Consider the following 19179-nt stretch of genomic DNA (forward strand, 5'->3'; position numbering starts at 1 on the left):
TTGCCCACTTATGGAGTCATAAAGTCACTTCTTCCTCTTCTCAGAGTGTGCTTTTAAGGCAGAGTGGGTTAAGAGCTTGTGCCTCTGCCCTCAGTGCTCTGCATTTGCTAGGAATGGGAGGATACAAATAAAGGTGATTGATAGAAGACAGGCAAGGTTACCCTTCTGCAGTGGGCTGTGTGTTTTGTTTGCCCTAGAGATAGCTGAACACAAGTGAGTTAGAGAGGCACTCAAGGAATGACCCAGTGTTTACATAATTTACTGAGAATGGCTAAAAGTTAATCCCAGTTTGATGTAACTGGGGTCAAAAGTGAAGGATGGAAATCATAAAAGTCGTACAAGAGCTAGGTCTGGGATAAAGGGTAGTGGAGGATAAGTGAGTTCTTTGGGCGTGAGAGAAAGGTGTGTGGAAACAGGCTGACATGGAAAGGAAGTGTCAGGTTCACATAGGGAAGGAGAGAAATTAGGATTAGGAATGAATAGTAGGATAGAGATGGTGAATAAAGATTTTGAGAGAATGAACATGGTGGGGCTGAGCAGGTTGCTAAAAGAGAATCAAATGTAAGGGCTAGGGGTGGGTGAGGGTCTCGGGCAGATGGACAGGCGTATGAAGTAGAATATTCAGTGCTGTGGGCGGATGGATGTGTTACCAAGTGTCTGTTACCAAGAGACTGATAAGGAGCTGTTTGCACCTTCTGTATGCCAAGTGCTCTGTGTATATATTGATGCAGGTGATACTGCATATGGTGGGGCGTCCAGCTGCATGCCCTTTTCTGCTGTTAAAATGCAAATAGCAAAGATAGCTATGTATGATCGTCCTTGTTACCTGGGCACCTAATGCACCCTATCATTTCTGTGCCAGTATCTTCCCTTTATTAGCATTTCTTAGGACAAAATATATGCAAAGAGATACATGTTAACAGAGAGGAGGTTTAGTTCTTGTATCTTGATACCCAGTACTGCGTCATACAACTTTGGGGCCTTGGCTTATTGAAGCTGTTGTTAGAAGCTGTGTAAGCAACCTCAGTGTTCAGGGCAACTGGACTAGATGTGAGAGAGTGGTGGGGTTTTGTTGCCTTTTTTCTTTTTTTTTTTTAATCCTGAAAATGAAAACTCATGTCAGGAGAAAATGATGAAAAACCAAAATGAAGACAGAAAGGAAAAGTATGATAAGTATTGAGAGGCAGAGCCCAGGTGCACCTTACAGTTCAGTCCCTCTTGTGCAGCACAGGCTTTTCTTGGGGATGAGGATGCTGCTGGAAGGATGTGCCTTCACTCTATGCGCTGATGTTTCCCAGCAGCTGTTCTTAGCCTGAGTTGAAATTCTCTTTGTTTGTGACCCTGAATAACACTTGTGTTCTGCCATAGCATCTCAAGTGTGTAAATGTTAGGGCAAAGCAGTTCTGCCCTGAGCTCCCCTTTGATGATGCTTCTTTTCAGATAACATTTGGTCTTTTTGGAGGTTCTGAAGACTCTAAATGTTGAAAACCTTCAAGCCAAATCACAGAAGAAAATTGTCTAAATAAAACCAAACTAGAAATACTGGGAAGCAAACTACTTTAACTCTTCTGCATTTTGGAAATGGAGAAACCTTTACACTGAAACAACAAATCGCTTAGATGCAGTTGTAGCACTAAGTGCAGTAAATCACATCTTTTGGATGAGGTGTTGAAAAACATCTAAAGGGCAGAACATATGCGTACGGACTGATTTTTATTTCTTTTATCTCTACAGACTTTTTAAGGACAGGGCTCTTGGTAATTTCCTATTCCTGCTTTTTTTCTGTACAGGACCCACTGCAGCTCTGTGATTGCTGATCCATGCTTGACTGCCTCAAAGGGTCCTGGCAAGATGGCATCTTCCAGACTTCCCATTCTTCTAGCATTGGCATTTTCCTCTTTGTTCTTTGTTCTTTCCCATTCAAACAGGGAGATGTGGTTTCAGGATTTCTTTCCACCTAACATGTGCCCTATAAATGCCAAAGCAAATACTTTTTATGGCATAATGTTTGACGCGGGAAGCACTGGAACCCGGATTCACATTTACACCTTTGTGCAGAAGAGCCCAGGTAAGACCCCGTGTCAGTCTGTGCACTTGGAGTATGTTGACTTAGGTTCCAACTTCCCAAAAGAGGTTTTTTTTCCCCCAATAAAGCATTTGGGAACAGCTGAAGATTTCTACAGTTTGTCCTTCAAATGGTCCTCTGGCAGATGGTTATTGTCCATTTGTGGTGGCGTTTTGCTGTGAAAATATCTTTTTGTAGATCTTTTGAAACTCAGGGGTTCAATTCTGGGTGTACTGGAGAGTTCTGAATTTTCAAAGATTTTTGTCTATGCGTCTGTTTAAAGGAATGTCTCATTGAGTTGGAAGGAGGCTTATGCTGTTTTTGTCAAGCTGCATATTACCTTGAATTATATCAAGAGATACTTAAATTCTGCATATGTTTATATGTCACATTTTGTAGCAAATTAAAGTCAGTAAATTAAAGAGTTATAAGCAGTGAAGATGCACCACACTCCAGTATACCTGGTTCTGACACAGTGCAGAGCTACCCAAGTTGGCTGCACATGCAACAGGATTCAAGAGGATGAATTAGCTTGGGTACAGTGAACCAGCAAAGGTTGGAGGCTGGTTGATGGGACTCGGCTAATAAGCCCATCAGGGCCACGCATTGTACCTATGTAGCTTCACATGATTACAACCTTAGTTTGGAAGGACTGGTACAACGTCCAGCTCTGATGGACTCTGCTTGACTTGTCATACACAATACTCAGGAACAGCTTCCAGACCTAAGCTGCTCTGGGAGCAATGGTCACACTTGTTTGGTTTTGCAGCCAAGTGCTGGAGCCCAGTCAGCTCTGTCCTGTGTTTGTGAGTTGGATGAATCACCTAAGAATAATCAGGAATTGACTGTGTGTGTCTTAATATGAATTAGTATTTCACAATTAGCTTGGGGACAGAAATGGAAAGAAATTTTATTAAGATTAGGCAACAGTCATGTTACATTGCTATAATTCATTGTTCATTTCCATTTGTGAACTACATACTTCTAATTATAACGTGTTCTTAATAAAATTGTGAACTTGGAGGATACAAGGACAACATTCTGTTAAATATATTCTTGAAGTGAAGGAGCCATGTTTGTTTTAGAAAGGGAATAGTATTGTTTGCAAGGGGAAGTCAAGGATAGTCACTTTAGAGGGGTTGCAGGCAACCTTTTTGAAACTAAAGAAAAAGGTTTGAGTTGTTGAGTGTTTCATGTAATGTTTTGTTTGTGCAGAAAACCTTCCAGAGTTGGAAGGGGAAATCTTTGAGTCTGTGAAGCCAGGTCTTTCTGCATATGCTGATCAGCCTGAGAAGGTAAGGCTTTCCCCCATTCCCTGTGAGCTGATCTTGCTTCTACTAATAGCGGTTGGACTCTACCAAGCAGTTCAAGTATTACTAATTGTAATTGCAGAGAATCAAGAAAAAATATAAAGGTTTCACTGCTGGCTCTTTAAACCTGTTGCTCTACTTCTGTGAGTTAATTTCTACCCAGTGAAATTAGAGCTGTTGTTTTACATATTTCATGAATGGAACAATGGCTTAATTAATTGCTTAAATGCTATATAGAACTAGACTATATGCCTCTGAGAATTTAAAAGACAAAGTGCTTTTTAGCTTTAGCAGCATCCATATTTCCCCTATAGCTACCGCAAATATGAGTAAATATGTACTCCTGACTTATTTGCTAATAATTTTCTCAGTTTTTCCTTTTGGTTGAAATTTTCAGTGCTGGTCACAGTTCAAAATGGGCATATTTTGTTTTGATTTGTTTAGTTTAGGAGTAAGGGGTTAAGACTGTGGAGGTTTTCTTTTTTAGTCATGTTACACTGACAAGCAAAGAGGGTTCATTTCTCTGACTCCTAAGTATGTTTAAATTTTTTGTGTGTTTAATCAGATCTACAAAAGTTAATTTTTGTTAACAAGTTATGGAGAAGGGAAGAATAAATATGCACTTAGCAGGTTAAGTCAGGCCTTAATATTTCTCCAAGTGTATTCTCTGCTTCTATCATCAGACATCCAATAATTTGTTTGTTATGATTCTTTGCCATTGTCTTTGGAACCATGGCTTGTAAGCCAGTGCTCAGTGATACACAGGACTCAGTCATGCTCAGTTAAAATATTTGATTACAATTTCAGCTGAATAATGATATAGGTACAGGCAGTTACTCTGCTACTGCCTCAGGACTTTTATTGTTTTGTTTATGTACAGAGTTTTTCAAAACACACTTGGACAGTTCCATCTTCCATAATCAGATGTAATAATTAACATATAAATCTATAATTTTAATAAGAAATTGAAGTTACTGGACATCCTCTTTGTTTTTAAATGGGAGTGGTTGTGAATTTGTGCAAGTACACTTGTTCCATGCAACTCTATTGGATCAGGAGTCAGAAATGAGCAACAGAGCAGAGAGCGCTAAAATAATCCTGTTATCATATACAGGACCAGTCCTGAAGTAAGCTGCCATTTTCCAGATCCCCTGTGCTGCCAGTAAGCTCTTTCACAAGCTAAAGGAGGTGCTAGAGAAATGACACATTAGATACTCTATCTGGTGTGCTTTAGCAGTCTTGGAGTTGGGGGCTTGCACAAGGGGGAGTTTCAAGTTTCTCGGTTTGCTCAGTTGCATTCAGTGCTACAGGAATCTGAGTGAGAAACTTCATGGAAAAGTGAATGGCTTTTGTATTTTTTTTAAGCTTTGATGAGATCTCCCATTATTTCACTAAATTGTTTTGTTTGTAGGGTAGAAGAGAAGAATTCACCCCAAAGTAAATTTCTAGACATTCCACAAGAGAATTTTTATTACTAAAGCCAAACTGTAATTATTAGAGCAGTGTAAATAATTGAGCAGTGATGCCTGTACCTCATGTGGTAACCATTCTACAGCTGGCATTTTAATTACACTACTTGCTCTGGACACACTTGGAATTCTTAAATTGCATTTAGTGAAATCTACAGACATTCCTCCTGACCTTTGCAGCTTCAGTCAGTAATTGTACCATTTAGTTTCATCATACTGCGAGATGTCTAGGTTTGTCAGACTCTCAGTTCCCTCTCCTTCCTCCATCCTTTCAAATAATACTCTCCACAAACAATGACGTTTCTCTCGCCTAAGATATAACTCTGAATACACTTGTCCTTCCAATGCAGATGTTCTCTCTAAGGTTCTTACGAGATTTCTAGCATGGTTTTTATCCTTATCTTGGGTGTGGGTGAGGTATCTTCTGCTATTGAATACTGGTTTCACTAGTGTTGAAGGGTAATTGAGAGGCCTATTTTCTGATGGCTTGTAGGAGGAAACGGTAAGAAAAAACAACATCTTTTTCTTTTTAGGGTGCTGAAACTGTCAAAAGATTGCTGGACATGGCCATAGATGCTGTGCCACCTCAGCTCTGGAAGAAGACACCAGTAGTGTTAAAAGCCACAGCTGGACTGCGCTTGCTATCAGAGGAGAAAGCTCAGGCTCTGCTTTTAGAGGTAATACTAAGATCTTTTGGATGCACTAGTATTGCTCTCCTGTTTCATCTTTCATGACTCAGTTCTCCATTTAGCATAAGAGAATGTCAGCTGTGAAAAGTGACTGTAATCCCATCATAATACGAAACTCACAGACTTTACGGACTTTCTTGTATGGTCCCGCTATCCTCTGTCTCAGTGAGGGTAGAAGGCATTGGAAGAGACACTTACAATACTTCACTCTCTCCTGGCCCTTGAAAGAAGAATAATTTTGTCTACTCCACACACTTGTCTTATATTGTACTGCTGTGAAAAAGAAAACTTTCTCTGTCACCATCAGAGCAGAACAAGACTCTTAAGACCAAGAATCTAATCATTATTTCTTTTTTCAGGTGAGAGAAGTCTTTGAGGAATCACCATTTCTTGTTCCAGAGGACAGTGTTAGCATCATGGATGGGTCTTATGAAGGTACGCTTTAGAAGGAGGAAAAAGTGAAAGCAAAGAGGAGTAGGGGAAAGAAAGAGAGAGATATCTTATGGACATGAGAGGGAAAGAAAAATCATCACAAAACTGAGGGGAGAAAATAAAAGGTTTCTAGCCCTGTTTGAGACAATTCAATCCTGCTTTTCCTAGGACATGTTGATTGCTTGGTCATCTGTTTGTCTACAAATGCAGGTACACAAAGGGTTTTATGAGTTAGCTAGATGAAGGTTCATCCAAAACCTTCTCAGGTTCCAGAAGAGAACCTTCTCACAGAAGTAAGTGTGCAGGCTGATGCAGGCTAAGCGGCTGAAGCGTGGTCTTGGGAATTGGTGGGAAAAAGATGGTGTCCACCTCTGAAAGGCTACCTGACGATGTGTAGCAAGCTTATGGACAGTGCCTAGTAAATTCTGCAATATCAGCATTAAAAATAATCTTTCATGATTAGCTCATCAATTTTCAGGTTAAAATTGGAAGCATTGTGAATATTAGAGGAGAATGAAGGCTAATTGGCAAGTATTAAAAAAAAAAATAATAATAAATTTAAAAAATATTCTGACTGGAAAAATGAAGCTGGTAAAGTAGCAAAGGAAGTAACCTAAAATACAAGAAAAGGTGAAATATGTTGTAGGTTTGGACTGATGATTTTGCAGTGCAGAACAGATCACTCTAACCTTTTGGCTACATATCCAGACATACTGCCTTGCAGAATAGGCAGGTAATAATCCTTCTGTATGGATGCCTAATTAGAGCTGTCTGTGATGTTAACATTCAGTTCCGAACACTTCATTATGGCAGATATATTGCCAGTTTGGAAGGTGTTCAAGGAAAGCAAGAAGAATTATCGTGACACTTAAACAAATAACTCATGGAGGAAGATTAAAGAGCAAAATCTGTCTGTATGTGCCAAAAGAAAAGGAAAAATAACATGAAGTCTGCAAGTATTCGATAAAGTACAGTGCAATGCACAGTACGTCACTAGGGTTAGCAGGGGAATTGTATAGTAGGGAGAAGTGTTGTATTGGCAGGGAGCAGGAGCAATGAGGTGTAATAGAGCACAGTGTATCCTGCCAAGGCTTATTTAAAAGTCCCACCTCTTCTACTGTCATGTGTCTGCCTATGTTTGGGTGAGAATCATGACCAGTGTCAATCAAGCAGCTGGAGTCAAAGAGGAGTTGTTTGTGTTTTACTGGTTGCCACTATGTCTGTAGTATAATTACAGAAACCACGACATTAAAACACAGAGCGGTGTGTATGCAGTTTCCAGATTAGGAATTGAAATGCTGGGGGGCAAAAAAGTGCCCGAGGAAGCTTGTGCATTGTGTCAGCTCGTTACTTCTTTGCATATTGTTTGGATAATAGGCATGATTTGTGCATGCTGCTGTTGCATATGTATTACAAATGTTCTACCTATCCTGGTTTATGAGAGTTTAATGAATCGATAATGCATCATGTCACTCAGTTATGAGTTTGAATTAATCTCTGAAGTATGGGGCATTTACGTTAAGTTAGTAATGATTTCCAGGTAAATAAATAATATGTGGAGGGGTGATAAGGGTGAGCAGGAGGTTGTGGAAGTCCTCAGTGGTGACTTTTTTTTTCCTTTTTGCAGGAATTTTAGCCTGGATCACTGTGAACTTTTTGACAGGTAGTTAATTCTGTATAATTTGTCTCTAAATATGAACTTGAGTCTCTTCTGCAGAGATGATGACCCTAAGTTCCTTCGCCTTGGTTGCCATGTCCTGCTTTTCCTCCCCAGTGTGGCACCAGTGCTAACGCAGTGGATTGTCTTGGGCAGACTGTGTTCCAGAGGGTGAGCCACACCTGTAGTAAGAAGGAGGCATCTTAATCCAGAAGGTGCCAGCATTTACTCAGGACTGGGAGGCACTGGCAAGCTGGTTTCTGTAATGTTCATAGGGGAGTTCTGCTGCTCATCTGTTAGAAGGTGGGAAACAAGGTTTTACAATGTTCTTCATCCCAGCATGAACTATGCAACTAAAATGGTGTAACAGGGAATGCACTGGTGCTTTAGCCCTGCTGGGAATGCAGTGAAGAGAAAAGAAAATCAGTACTCTAGTAGATACATGAGCAAGCAAGCTGTTGTGGGTGAAGAGAAAATATAATAGCTGGTTCTGCTTTTACTATCCTTCCTCTCCTGCTGCTCTTGACCAGCTATATGGTGATTATAGAATTTATGTACCCTCCCTGACAGTCTTCTGCAGGAGATATTTTGTCCCTTACTTTCAGCTTTTGCTGGGTGCCAAGAGATTTATCTTATCTCTCTTAGGTATCTCTCTTTGGAGGTGAGATTGGAATCAAGGAAGAAACTCCTATGAATCTTTTCATAATACCTTCTGTTTGCCTACCTTTTCTCTGTAATGTTTTTTGTCTTTGAAGGGCAGTTCAGCCCTGCTGTATTGCTCTGATAATGTGATAACTTGGTGGCTGCCTGATCATGCATGCAGTATTTTGCACTCGGGGCTGTTCTGAGCACGGTGTTGTTTGCAGGGCAGCTGTCTGGCCAGAACCAGCATACTGTTGGGACTCTGGACTTGGGAGGAGCCTCAACCCAAATCACATTCCTGCCACGGTTTGAGGTGAGGAGTGGTTAAAAGTGTGCGGGTTGGGGCTGCAGGGCCAGTGGAGAGACCTGAGCACTGCTCTGCTCCCTGATATCATTTTGTCATCACTGGCACAAGCAGAACATCTGTGGTGTACAGAACATCTGTATTTCTGTTCTCTTTGACATCAGCAGTTGGCTGATAGGCACTTGCAAACAAAGGAGCCTGGATAACACGGAAGAAAAAAGAAAGCAAGCAAATGGGTAAAAACAAAGAGAAACAGTTTTGTTTTCTAGACCCAGGCTGGGAAAGCTGCACTAATGCAGACAATTATTTTGTATTCAATAAATGTAGAATATTTCCAGGGAATATACTAGCAGATTACAAGAAATTTAGGGTCTGCTCTGAGTTATATCCTCCACCTCTCCCCCCCCGCCCAGTCTATTAGCAGATCTTCATTAAATTTTGGAAGGGAGTGTGTCTTATGGGGCAAATGTCTTTTATAATAGCACAGCCAACCCCTCTTTGTTTTCTTATAAATTTCTTCTTATTTTCTTGGGGAATTCCCCTTTCTGCCCCTCAGTCCATCTCTGCTGGATTTGTCAGGTATTCTATAGTGCTTTGGAAACAGTTTGAACTGGGACCTAAGTCTAATGTTTTCATGGGAAAATTACATGGGTATTGGAAGGATACTATACCACTCTATACCTTGGTATTGTGAAGTTGGTTTTGTCCCCTTTCTGAAGGAGTCCTTTGTTTAGCATGTTTTTTGTTTACAGAAAATTGAGATTCTCAAAGGGTGTTCGGTGACCACAAAACACATGGTTTTCATTTCAGGATATTTTAGTTCTGCAATGGTGGGTCATGTTGAAACATGATGTGCAACCTTATCCTGTTCAGCAAAGCGTCAAGCACTCTGCGCTTGCCCTCTGTTTTGTGTTGATAACACCTGCTGAAGTGGGCACTGGACCAAGAGGAAAGGGTGTTGCATATCAGGGTTTTGGAGAATAAATAGGGCTGTGAAGTAGGCTGAACTGCAGCTCAGGATTCAGACGTCTCCTTGGAGCCTTGCAGGAAAATGCCTCGAGGGTTTGCTACTGACCAGGACCAATGGTGTGAATTCATAGGGCGGCGTAGAATTCAAGGTTCAACCTTGTCTGCTTGTACATTATGTCTGCTTCTTGCCTGTATTGTCAAGTTCATCCAAAAAAGCACGTACATAGCTCAGTACGTTTCTGAGTTTTTCCCATCTGACAGAATTATCAGGGATTTTGCCCTTTGATTTGCAGAGGGGTTTTTTCCCTTCCTGCAGTCTGAAGCAGCCACATGTTTACTTTTGTATTCATTTTGAACAAAATGCTGTAACAGTAAAAGATTCATTAATGAAATACAGATTACAAGCAAATAGAGGATATGTAATAGTAACTGCATGGAGCTGTTTTTAAGTTAGTGTTATGTTTCTCGTGGTATTATTGCTGAAGTGATAAGCAACTGAAAACTGACCATAATCATTATGAAATTGTCTGGTGCCTGCTCCATTTGGGAGGGGTGTGAAGATTTCTACATTTTTGTGGAAGGCATGAAAAAAGCTAGTTGTTTTCTCCAATTTTTTTTTTTTTCAGGATCTCTCCTTTTTTAAAGTTTTTGGGATGTAAGGTTTAAGAACAGAACTCACAATATGGCAGGGTCTGGGAGTGTTGGGTAAAGGATGTGACCACCATTCCAATGAAAATCTACCTGAGGCCCAAAACAAATCTCATTTTTTTCATTTGTTCAGGAGAAACTCAAGCTGAATACTGCCAAATCTTTCAGCTTCAACCAGGCTTCTGTCTAGGACTCTACAATTCCAGATCTGGGTTATTTTTGCTGTATCTGCTTACTTGAATGGTTACTACAGGGATTGTGCAGCTTCGGTCCTCTCTGAGATTCTGCTGCTTGGCCCAGATTAACAGAGTGTCTGACATGAATGCATAGGGCCAAGAAGGGATGGGAGAATGAGGTCATTAGCAGAGGAATGACAGAAACTGGGAGTGAGATCTTGGGGACTGGAAACAAAGGAACAGTAAATGAGCCCTGAAGTGGTTCAGGTTTACAGGAATAGGACAGTTAGTCTGGCAAGAAGGTAGGGACTGAGTACCAGTGGGGTGGAGGTGTGCACAGAGGGAAGACTGTGAAAGGAGGAAAACTGGAGGTGGTGAGACAAGAGGTTAATTTAGAGGAAAGCACTTAAACCAGGAGGTAAAGCAGCCCTAAGACTGGGAGTGAGTGGTCAGACTGTTTCCTTGAGTATCAGCATGACATTTAACATGGTGAAAATGTGGCCTATACTTCGCATTTTTAATTCTTCTGAGCTCTTGAATCTAGAGATATCTAGCCTGATTTGCAAACGTTCATAGCACTTCTAGTGCAGCTGATTTTGTTGGGGACTCTCTATATAGACTAGCACATGAGTACCCTGAAAAATTCAGGTATCCTGAATTAGAAAGTATTTTCATCCTCATCTGTTGCACTTCCCTGTTATAGACTGAAGTAACACAAAGATGCATATAAATAAACTCGGTATTAAAAGCTGCAGATATTACAGCAGTGGGGACCACTGGAAAACTGTTCTTTGTTTTCAAAACAGATCAGATGAGTGTGCAATAAACCCTATGGGTATATTTATGATATTACATCAAAGTTGGTTATTTTTTATTGCATAATAGAAACTAAAAGATTTCTTCTTTTACTTAACTTTTAGGCAACTTTGAAGGAAACCCCTGGGGATTTTCTTACCTCATTTGAAATGTTTAATAGCACCTACAAGCTCTATACCCACAGGTGAGGAGCAAAAAGGCTGCTGTCTCTGCTGGGAAAATCAGTCTTTTTGCTTTCTGCAGCCCCTGAGCTAACCACAAATGGCCATGTCATCCTGTTACCGTTGGGACCATGACCTTTTTACTAGTTTTCTTATCTGCTTGAAACATTAGTTGAAGTGGAACATGACATTAGTTGACTGGAAATGTTCCAGGATCATGCTTAATATCACTTCAAGGGAATACTAGTCAGTCTGTCAAATAAAGAGGAAGCATGAGTCACTATATTTAAGGAGAAGAATTCTTATTACTGGATTCAAGCCAAATATTCTGGACCAAGCAGAAAGGTGGATAAAAGGAAAGTAGTCAGAACTAAACCTGGTCAGAGATTTGGAAAGAGGACCTTCCTGAGACTTTTTCCTTCTTAGTTCAAAATGGCACATCTCATCAGCAACAGGATGAAAAGTAAAACCTAGACTGATGTAAACCAAAGAGAGACAACCACAGGCAGCTGATACAGACCATGGAGCACAACAGATTCTTGAACCAATTGGAGGGATATTTGGCCTGGAATAATATAATTGTGCTTACTGTGTTAAGCTAACAAGTTCCTGAGATGTCAGCAGTGAAATTCAGAGAGTTTACCTGCATGACTTACAGTCCAATGAGAACTCGACCACGTATAATAGAGAGTTGGTCTCAGCCCATTACTAGTGGGGTGAGGATTATCATCTCAGTCAGTTAAGAGTATGCTTACTTGGCAACAGAGCTGGTTTAATAGCCCTCCTTCCCTGTTGCTTACAGTTACTGATGTAACTGATTGCTGTGTTCATCAATACAGTCCATTAGATCACTTAAAATAATTGGAATTGAAAAGCATCTCCTAAAAAAAGAGGGAGCTGGAGGTTAGTTTAACTCTGATTATTCTGTAAATGTTTGTATTGACATGACTAAAGGGATAAGCAGCCAAACAGAGGTGGGAATGAAAGGCCAACAGGTTTTTAATCTAGCTGTGTTGCTGAAGCCAGCAGCGTGTAATGACATTCTTATAAATGTTGTTCACATCCTAGTTTGTAATGAGTATAGCAGTAATCCATGGAGTCAAACAGGTGAATTTCACACAAAGGCACAGCTCCTATTCAGCGGGAGGTCCTGCAGTTCTCCTATTAGTTCTGCCCTAAGAGCACATAGTCTTACACATATGACATAAGAATGGCCATTCTATTCCCCATGTGCTCCTCACATACCCTTCTTTCTCCCTCGTTTTTAAGACTACATTTTTGCTTTTCATGAATGTCTTGTAGAAATGTCACATCAGCTCTAACCACTTTCTGCAGTTTTAGATTTACCTATTTTACAGCTCTTCATAATTCTTGGGTTTGTGTCACTCTTTTGGTACTTGGAATTGGTCTGGCAAAGGGAACACTCTGTTTTAGAGGGGAGACTTGTGGGAAGTAGAGGAAGGAAATTTGGTTTGGGTGTTCCAGAATTTAGGAAGAGGCTATGGGTGAATTATATCAGATGTGCAAGAATTAAAACTGTAATGTCTGTCTTTTGTTGTTTCCAGCTATTTGGGGTTTGGACTAAAAGCTGCCAGACTAGCAACGCTTGGAGCTTTGAATATGGAGGGTATGTTCATATGATAAAACATCCAGGATTTTTAAGAGACTGTTAGACTTAAGTCTTGTGTCAGCAGCCCTTTTCCTGTGTCTTTGCTTCTGTATCTTGTGCTTTTCTATGTTTTCGCTGGTGTAAATCTGTCTGGAAACAGACTACTGCTTGTTAAGGAGTTGTCTTGTGAGACAGCTGCTTTTCCCTATTTCCAGGTTTGGCCAGCAGTGAGACTGAGTGCAAATTCCAGAAATGCGCACATGGGAACATATCAAACACCATATAGATACGGTCAGCCAAAACCACACAGCTTTACAAGCATCCACAGAAACACAAACAGCACAAATCCTTTCCTAAGGATTGCTGCTTAGGCCAAACCCACTTTGTAGGTGTCTCTGATATCTGCCTGGCCCACCATGTTCTCCCAGACCTCCTGTTGCATTCACTGACTAGTCTAGCTTGAAGTCCACAAGTGTGTCATACACATTCCACTCACTAACCTGAATGCATACTCGCATTCCTGAGTCTTTCCAGCCTCTGACCCAGACCTTAGGTCCTTCCAGTCTTCATGCCCAGACGTTGGGCCTTTTTCCAGTCTCTGGCCAGGGCCTGGGCTCTTTCCACCTTCTAGATTCTCACTTGCCAGCTAGATGGACTTGTGTTAATCACTGGAATGTACTCAACTCAAAAACAGTTGGCAATGGGGTTTAAGAAGAAGGTAGGACAGGCTGCAGTGATTGGTCACAAGGCTCAGACAGAAAAGTATACTGATCAGCTGCCTGCTTGCTCATGATTGCCATCTTCTCTTGTCCGCTCCATTTTCCCACACTTGCACTTCCCCAATCCCTTGATTCCCCCTTTCCCTGCCTTTGAGCCTTCCCCTAAACATCCCATAGTAAATTTTGCACAGTCCCATAATCCCCCTCAACCATTCTGTAAGAAGTTTGCTTTTTCTGTGAGACCTATGCTGGCCACAATAATCATGTGTTTTTCTTATCAGTTACGGTATTTCTGGTTGAACTCTTCAGGCGTACATTCAGTGGATCCTGTAGTGGCCATTGATCAGTGTCTTAGGAGGTTTTGTCTTTGTTGCTCAGTTGCTTTGTTTCGGTTATCTGCTGTTTGTTAAGGTTTGTGTATCTGTGTGTTTAATTAATTACCTCTTTTTTTTTTTTCTTGTCTTCTATGGTGAACAGCCATTATCCAGGTATCCTTGTACCATTTGTCTCCCATTAACAAATGAGAAGCCCAGCTGCTCTGCAGCTTGCAGGACAAAATGGACACAACTTTTCCAGACTGAGACTGGTCCTTAATTCATAATCAGTTTGTGTGGCATCCATCAGTTCAGATTTCTGTACTTTTGCTTAAAGACCTTGATGAAGATCTTTCAGCCTCTTATTTTCTGGTTCTGCATATTGATAACTGTGTTGAATTTTGTCCTTTCTGACTCTCCCCTCTGGTTTCATTCCAGCTGTGGATGGACAAATGTTCCGCAGTTCTTGTTTGCCAAAGCAGCTGGAGGCAGAGTGGCACTTTGGGGGAGTGAAATACCGGTATGGTGGCAACAAAGAAGGTAAACTAAGGAGACTTGTTGCTTCTTGTAAGATAAGTCTTGTCTTTAGAATCTGAGTTTTTCCTTGGCAAATAACTCCATCAGTTACCTTGGGTTGTGAAGGATACCTGTCCAGTCATAGATGTGGACTTTCGACAGAGCCAAAGAAAAATCTGAAGCTGTAAGAGTAGCTGGCCTGCACTCTCCATACTCTGAGATCACTCTCTGTGATCTCTTATTACAAATGCTACTTTTATAGGAAACACTAAGAGTTTGCCAATGAGAGTGCTTTTTCTGAGGCTTTGAGCTAAGCGCAAAAACTCTGGCTGTGTTAGGGTACAATAACTGGTAGGCCAAAGTGTATCTCACTTGTGGAACTATTTCTTAAGATGCATCCCTAATGCTGCAGACAGAGGGTGAAGCTGCTACTGCCAGTGACTAGAACAGACCCCTTTGGTGACTGATGTTGCTTTGCTTTACAGTGGGGAATATGAGAGTTGAGTTGCAGATTTGGTGTGTGTGGAGTAGATTGATAAAACTACAGTGTGATGGAGAGGGAAAGTAGCAAATGTAAATGAGATTCTGCTGACCACAGAACATAACAATGGGAGTTTTGTCTGATGTGGAAGAAGCTTTTCATGCACCTATGCTAGTTTGTGCCTCACACCTTTCAGATATATTGCTATGATCTGCTCTAACCAGTTCCACTTGCCTGCATGCAGGTGGATTACGAAGGGATATCTAAGTTCTTCTCACCTATTCTGACGCTTTAATCTCTGCTTCTTCCCGTTTTCATCCTATTGCCACTGATTCTTCCATTTCCTGGATACGCCTCTTTGGCTCACCCCACCTGTGTTTGTCCTGACAGGAGAAACAGGATTCAAGCCTTGCTACTTGGAAGTACTCAAGGTTGTCAAAGGGAAACTGCACCAACCAGATGAGATTCGTGGAAGTTCTTTCTATGCTTTCTCCTATTACTATGATCGTGCAGTTGACACCAACCTAATTGGTAAATTGGTTTGGGATAATCTATTACGTGTGAGCATGTCATCCAGAAGGTAGACAGAGGAACCCTGGAGGCTGGAGCCATGGGGAGCAGGGAAAAGCAACGGTGTTGAGAAGGATGAAGTACACAAAATGCCTTCAGGGAATGATCTGTCAGTGCAGTTTGATGTTCAGAGTTCAGCAGATGAGACTTGCGCTCTGAGCTGCAGTTATACTTGCAGCTCTGTCCTCTGTTACCAACAGATAGCCCAGCATCACAGGGCTGTGCTCTAGGGTCAACTTAGATACAGAAGACAAATGCTTTCAGGTCTCTGATGTTTGCCCACCTCTTCTTTTTCAGATTATGAACAAGGAGGTGTTCTGGAAGTGAAAGATTTTGAAAGAAAAGCCAAAGAAGGTAATAGTCATGAGACTTGGGAAACTGATGGGGATGAGAAATAACAAAACCATGAATGTTTATAGGCAGTACATAATGTGAGTTTGTCTTTTTAAAAGAAGTTTGTTTAACCTTTATTCCACTTACACCTTCTGTGTCATGTTACTTAGCTTTTATTAGCCAACACCTGTAACTGTTGCAGAAGGAAGTACTGAAGAGCAGTGAGGGGAAACAAAGTGTTAGTGGTTTTGCAGTTGTGTTCAGGAGAGGAGGGAGATAGTACATAAATGTCAGTACAACAGTGAATTTCCTGTATCAAGAGATCCTTCTGTCAAACTGCAACTCTCTGAGTTTAGGAGAGTGCCAACTTCTGTAAGTCTTTCACCTTAAATCCTTTTTAATCTCTAACAAAATGGAGGGAGAGAACAGAGGTTAAGTCTGACAGCCTCTTCTGCATTCCTTTCCCTCCCCCTGACTTTTTTCCTGAGTACTTGTTCTAGTTTTGTACCTCCTCCTGTGAAAAAAAGAGCTCCCACTCTGCCATACTACTGATGGCTAAAACTTTAGCTTACAGAGCAAGACGTTTCCTCTGAATTGTGATCATCCTCACGATGATTAGTAGACTGTATTTGTCACCAGGAGATGCTTAATCATGTAGTTCAGGACTGACTTTTTTCTAAAATAGGACCTAAATTCTAATGATTTTTCAATTAAACTTAATCTCCCTAGAAACTTAGATGGTTTTGAATAGGGGGATTAGGCTCTAAAGTTTGAGTGTGTTTGTTTTAGTTTGTTTCCCTGGATACTGAGAGAGCTTATTTCCAAAGATGCAGCTGAGATGTTATCTAACACCATCAGACCATTTATTTAGAGCATCAGGAGATCAATTCTATGATCCTAAATTAATGCTGCTCTTTCTCATGTCAGTAGAAGGAGGATGCTGCTTATCAGTTTCTAAAAAGAAGTGAACTCTGCTCTTGATGCTTGTAGAACAGGGCAGTAACAGTAGGACCAGAAGACAACACTTACTGTAAATCCCTTTCCCAGTCACTGTCACCCTTACTGTGGAATCTTAACTTAGCTGCAGCGAGGGAGTAGCCTCTTCCATGTCCTCAGACAGGTGTAGTTGGAAAGATATAAAAGAAGGTGCCAGCCTAGAGGGTGGAGTCCATTACTTGAGCCATCCTTGGGCACCAGACAAGGAAGACAAATGATACTGTGTTCTTGAAAGACCAAGTAATAACCAGCTCTCTGCCAGTTATCAGCTGAGCAGAGATTCAGGCTTCAAAAGAACTATGTGGATTATGTATATATATTATATATATACTATTAAAATATGTGCTTATGATGGAGTTAAGAGAAACTGGAAGTACTATATGGTTTATTCTCCAACATTACAGAACAGCTCTGTAGCATGTACCATGTGTCATATGTACCTGTTAATAGAAGTGGGTGGCTTGTTTTAGTAGGCTTTGGCCTGAGGTCAATTCAAATGTATAATGTAGATAAAAGCTCCATTATTTTGCTGAAATCCCTTTTTTTTTCCTTCCTTCTCTAGTCTGTGATAACATGGAGAGGTACAAGTCAGCCAGTCCTTTCCTCTGCATGGATCTCACTTATATCACTGCTTTACTAAAGGAAGGTTTTGGCTTTAGGGACAACACACTCTTACAGGTGAGAAAAACAGTTAAATCCCAAAGCCAGCTTCCAAATTTCTCTTATCAATCAACATTTTTCTAGCTAATTATCTACTGAGTCTTTCCAAGGTCATTACATCTAGTTGCTGTCATCTGTGCAACATATGAATCTAGAGAACTGTTGGGAGCAACTTCTTTTTTTTCCTTTATAGTTAACAAAGAAAGTGAACAACATAGAGACAAGCTGGACTTTGGGTGCTACTTTTCACCTACTGCAATCTCTGGGGATAACTTACTGAGCTGTGACATTCCTGTGGACTTCAGTATTTCTGAGAAGCTGAGAAAGCAAATTGAAATCTCCAGGTACGTTGTTCAGCTGGGGTTTGTCACAGAGCAGAACAAGGACCAAAGCAATAGAACAGATCTTCACCCGGGACTGGCATCGTGCATAATGAGAGTGGCCACAGTATGATTTGTAATTGTGATTGATTGCCATAAATGATCCAGAAGCTGCCTTCTGAAAGTCACAAGACCTAAACTCCAGTGGAGTATCTGCAAGGGGCTCAAAGCCAGCTTTCACCAGCACATTTGTAATAAGTAGCACAGAGTACCTGGTATGTGGTTGTAGACTACAGACATGTGATTTCCCCTCCCCTTTTATTTTAAACGTACATAACTTAAGTTTGCTTGTGAGATTTTAAATACAGAAATTAAAGATGGCATCAACAATCATTCAGAGAAATGTGAACAACTCTGGATGCTGCCAGCCTCCACGTTCCAAGTACCTGGCTGTTAGCTTAGTTAACATGCTGCAAGACGACTCAGATCTTTCAAGAAGGGGCCTGCTGTAAGTACATTTTGGGCATGGTTTTGGGAAAGGTGTTGGCTAAAACGTAGGTTGTAGCTTACCGAGCGTCTCTTCAGGCAGCAGTCGTTTCCTAAGCTGAATGTGTGCTTGACTGTTTGTGTTCCTTTTTGCTGCCCTTTACAAATCTGTGCAGCTATACCGTACATCTGGCTACCAGACCTGATAACTTGATTCATTTAGCATGTAGTCATAACACATAGTTGTGCTGGCACAACTAGACAGCAGTGCCAGCTATTTAAACTCCACTGCCAAAAGAAATGCTTGTCACATTACACCCACAAGGAAATTAAGGGTGCAGTCCAATGAAATGGCTTTCTGATAGCTCACTTAGCTGTGAGAGGCAGTTCTCTTTCTCTGCTCTCAGCAGGGCACTCCTGCAGCCACCTTTCCTTGGATGCTGATGCTCCTCAGGTTCTTCAGTGAACCAGTCCATGACACCAAACTGGAGTTAAATCAGCTCACCAAAGAGTCAAGCCTAGTGTTAGCACAAGGGAAACGGGCACACGCAGCCCAGAGAGACCTGCCAGGCCAGTGAGCTGTTAGACCACCACAGCCCATTTTGTCGGAGTGAGCTCTAAGGTGTGGTTTCCCAGCTGAAAGTTGGGGCTCATCTCTTCCTGAGCTTTCCTTAGGAACCTCCTCTAAATGCAGCACTGTGGTGAAACAGGTTGTTTTTTCAGTTGTTTAATAGATGAAGATGGGGAGAGGGGAATTAGCATCAGAAATGGAGGGAGAACAAGAGCAGAAGTAGCTTTGCTTTTTCTCATCCCTTGTTTGCTTATTCCTTGTTCATT

The 19179-nt window shown here is 41.2% G+C and overlaps 1 protein-coding gene across 1 annotated transcript; it reads left to right on the forward strand.

The window, feature by feature from the left end:
* Positions 1-1794: 1794 nt before the first annotated feature.
* On the forward strand, positions 1795-17816 carry ENTPD5 (ectonucleoside triphosphate diphosphohydrolase 5 (inactive); the record flags this gene model as incomplete). The annotated part of the gene is made up of 13 exons (XM_081999854.1): positions 1795-2068; positions 3281-3360; positions 5378-5521; positions 5893-5968; positions 7593-7628; positions 8489-8577; positions 11282-11361; positions 12904-12965; positions 14419-14520; positions 15368-15508; positions 15845-15901; positions 17439-17554; positions 17730-17816. The coding sequence occupies exons 1-13, from the start codon at positions 1852-1854 to the stop codon at positions 17814-17816; spliced, it is 1287 nt and encodes a 428-aa protein (XP_081855980.1). The 5' UTR covers positions 1795-1851.
* Positions 17817-19179: the final 1363 nt, after the last annotated feature.

The sequence above is a fragment of the Phaethon aethereus genome, assembly GCF_964289735.1.
Source record: "Phaethon aethereus genome assembly, chromosome: 5".
Taxonomy (NCBI): Eukaryota; Metazoa; Chordata; class Aves; order Phaethontiformes; family Phaethontidae; genus Phaethon; species Phaethon aethereus.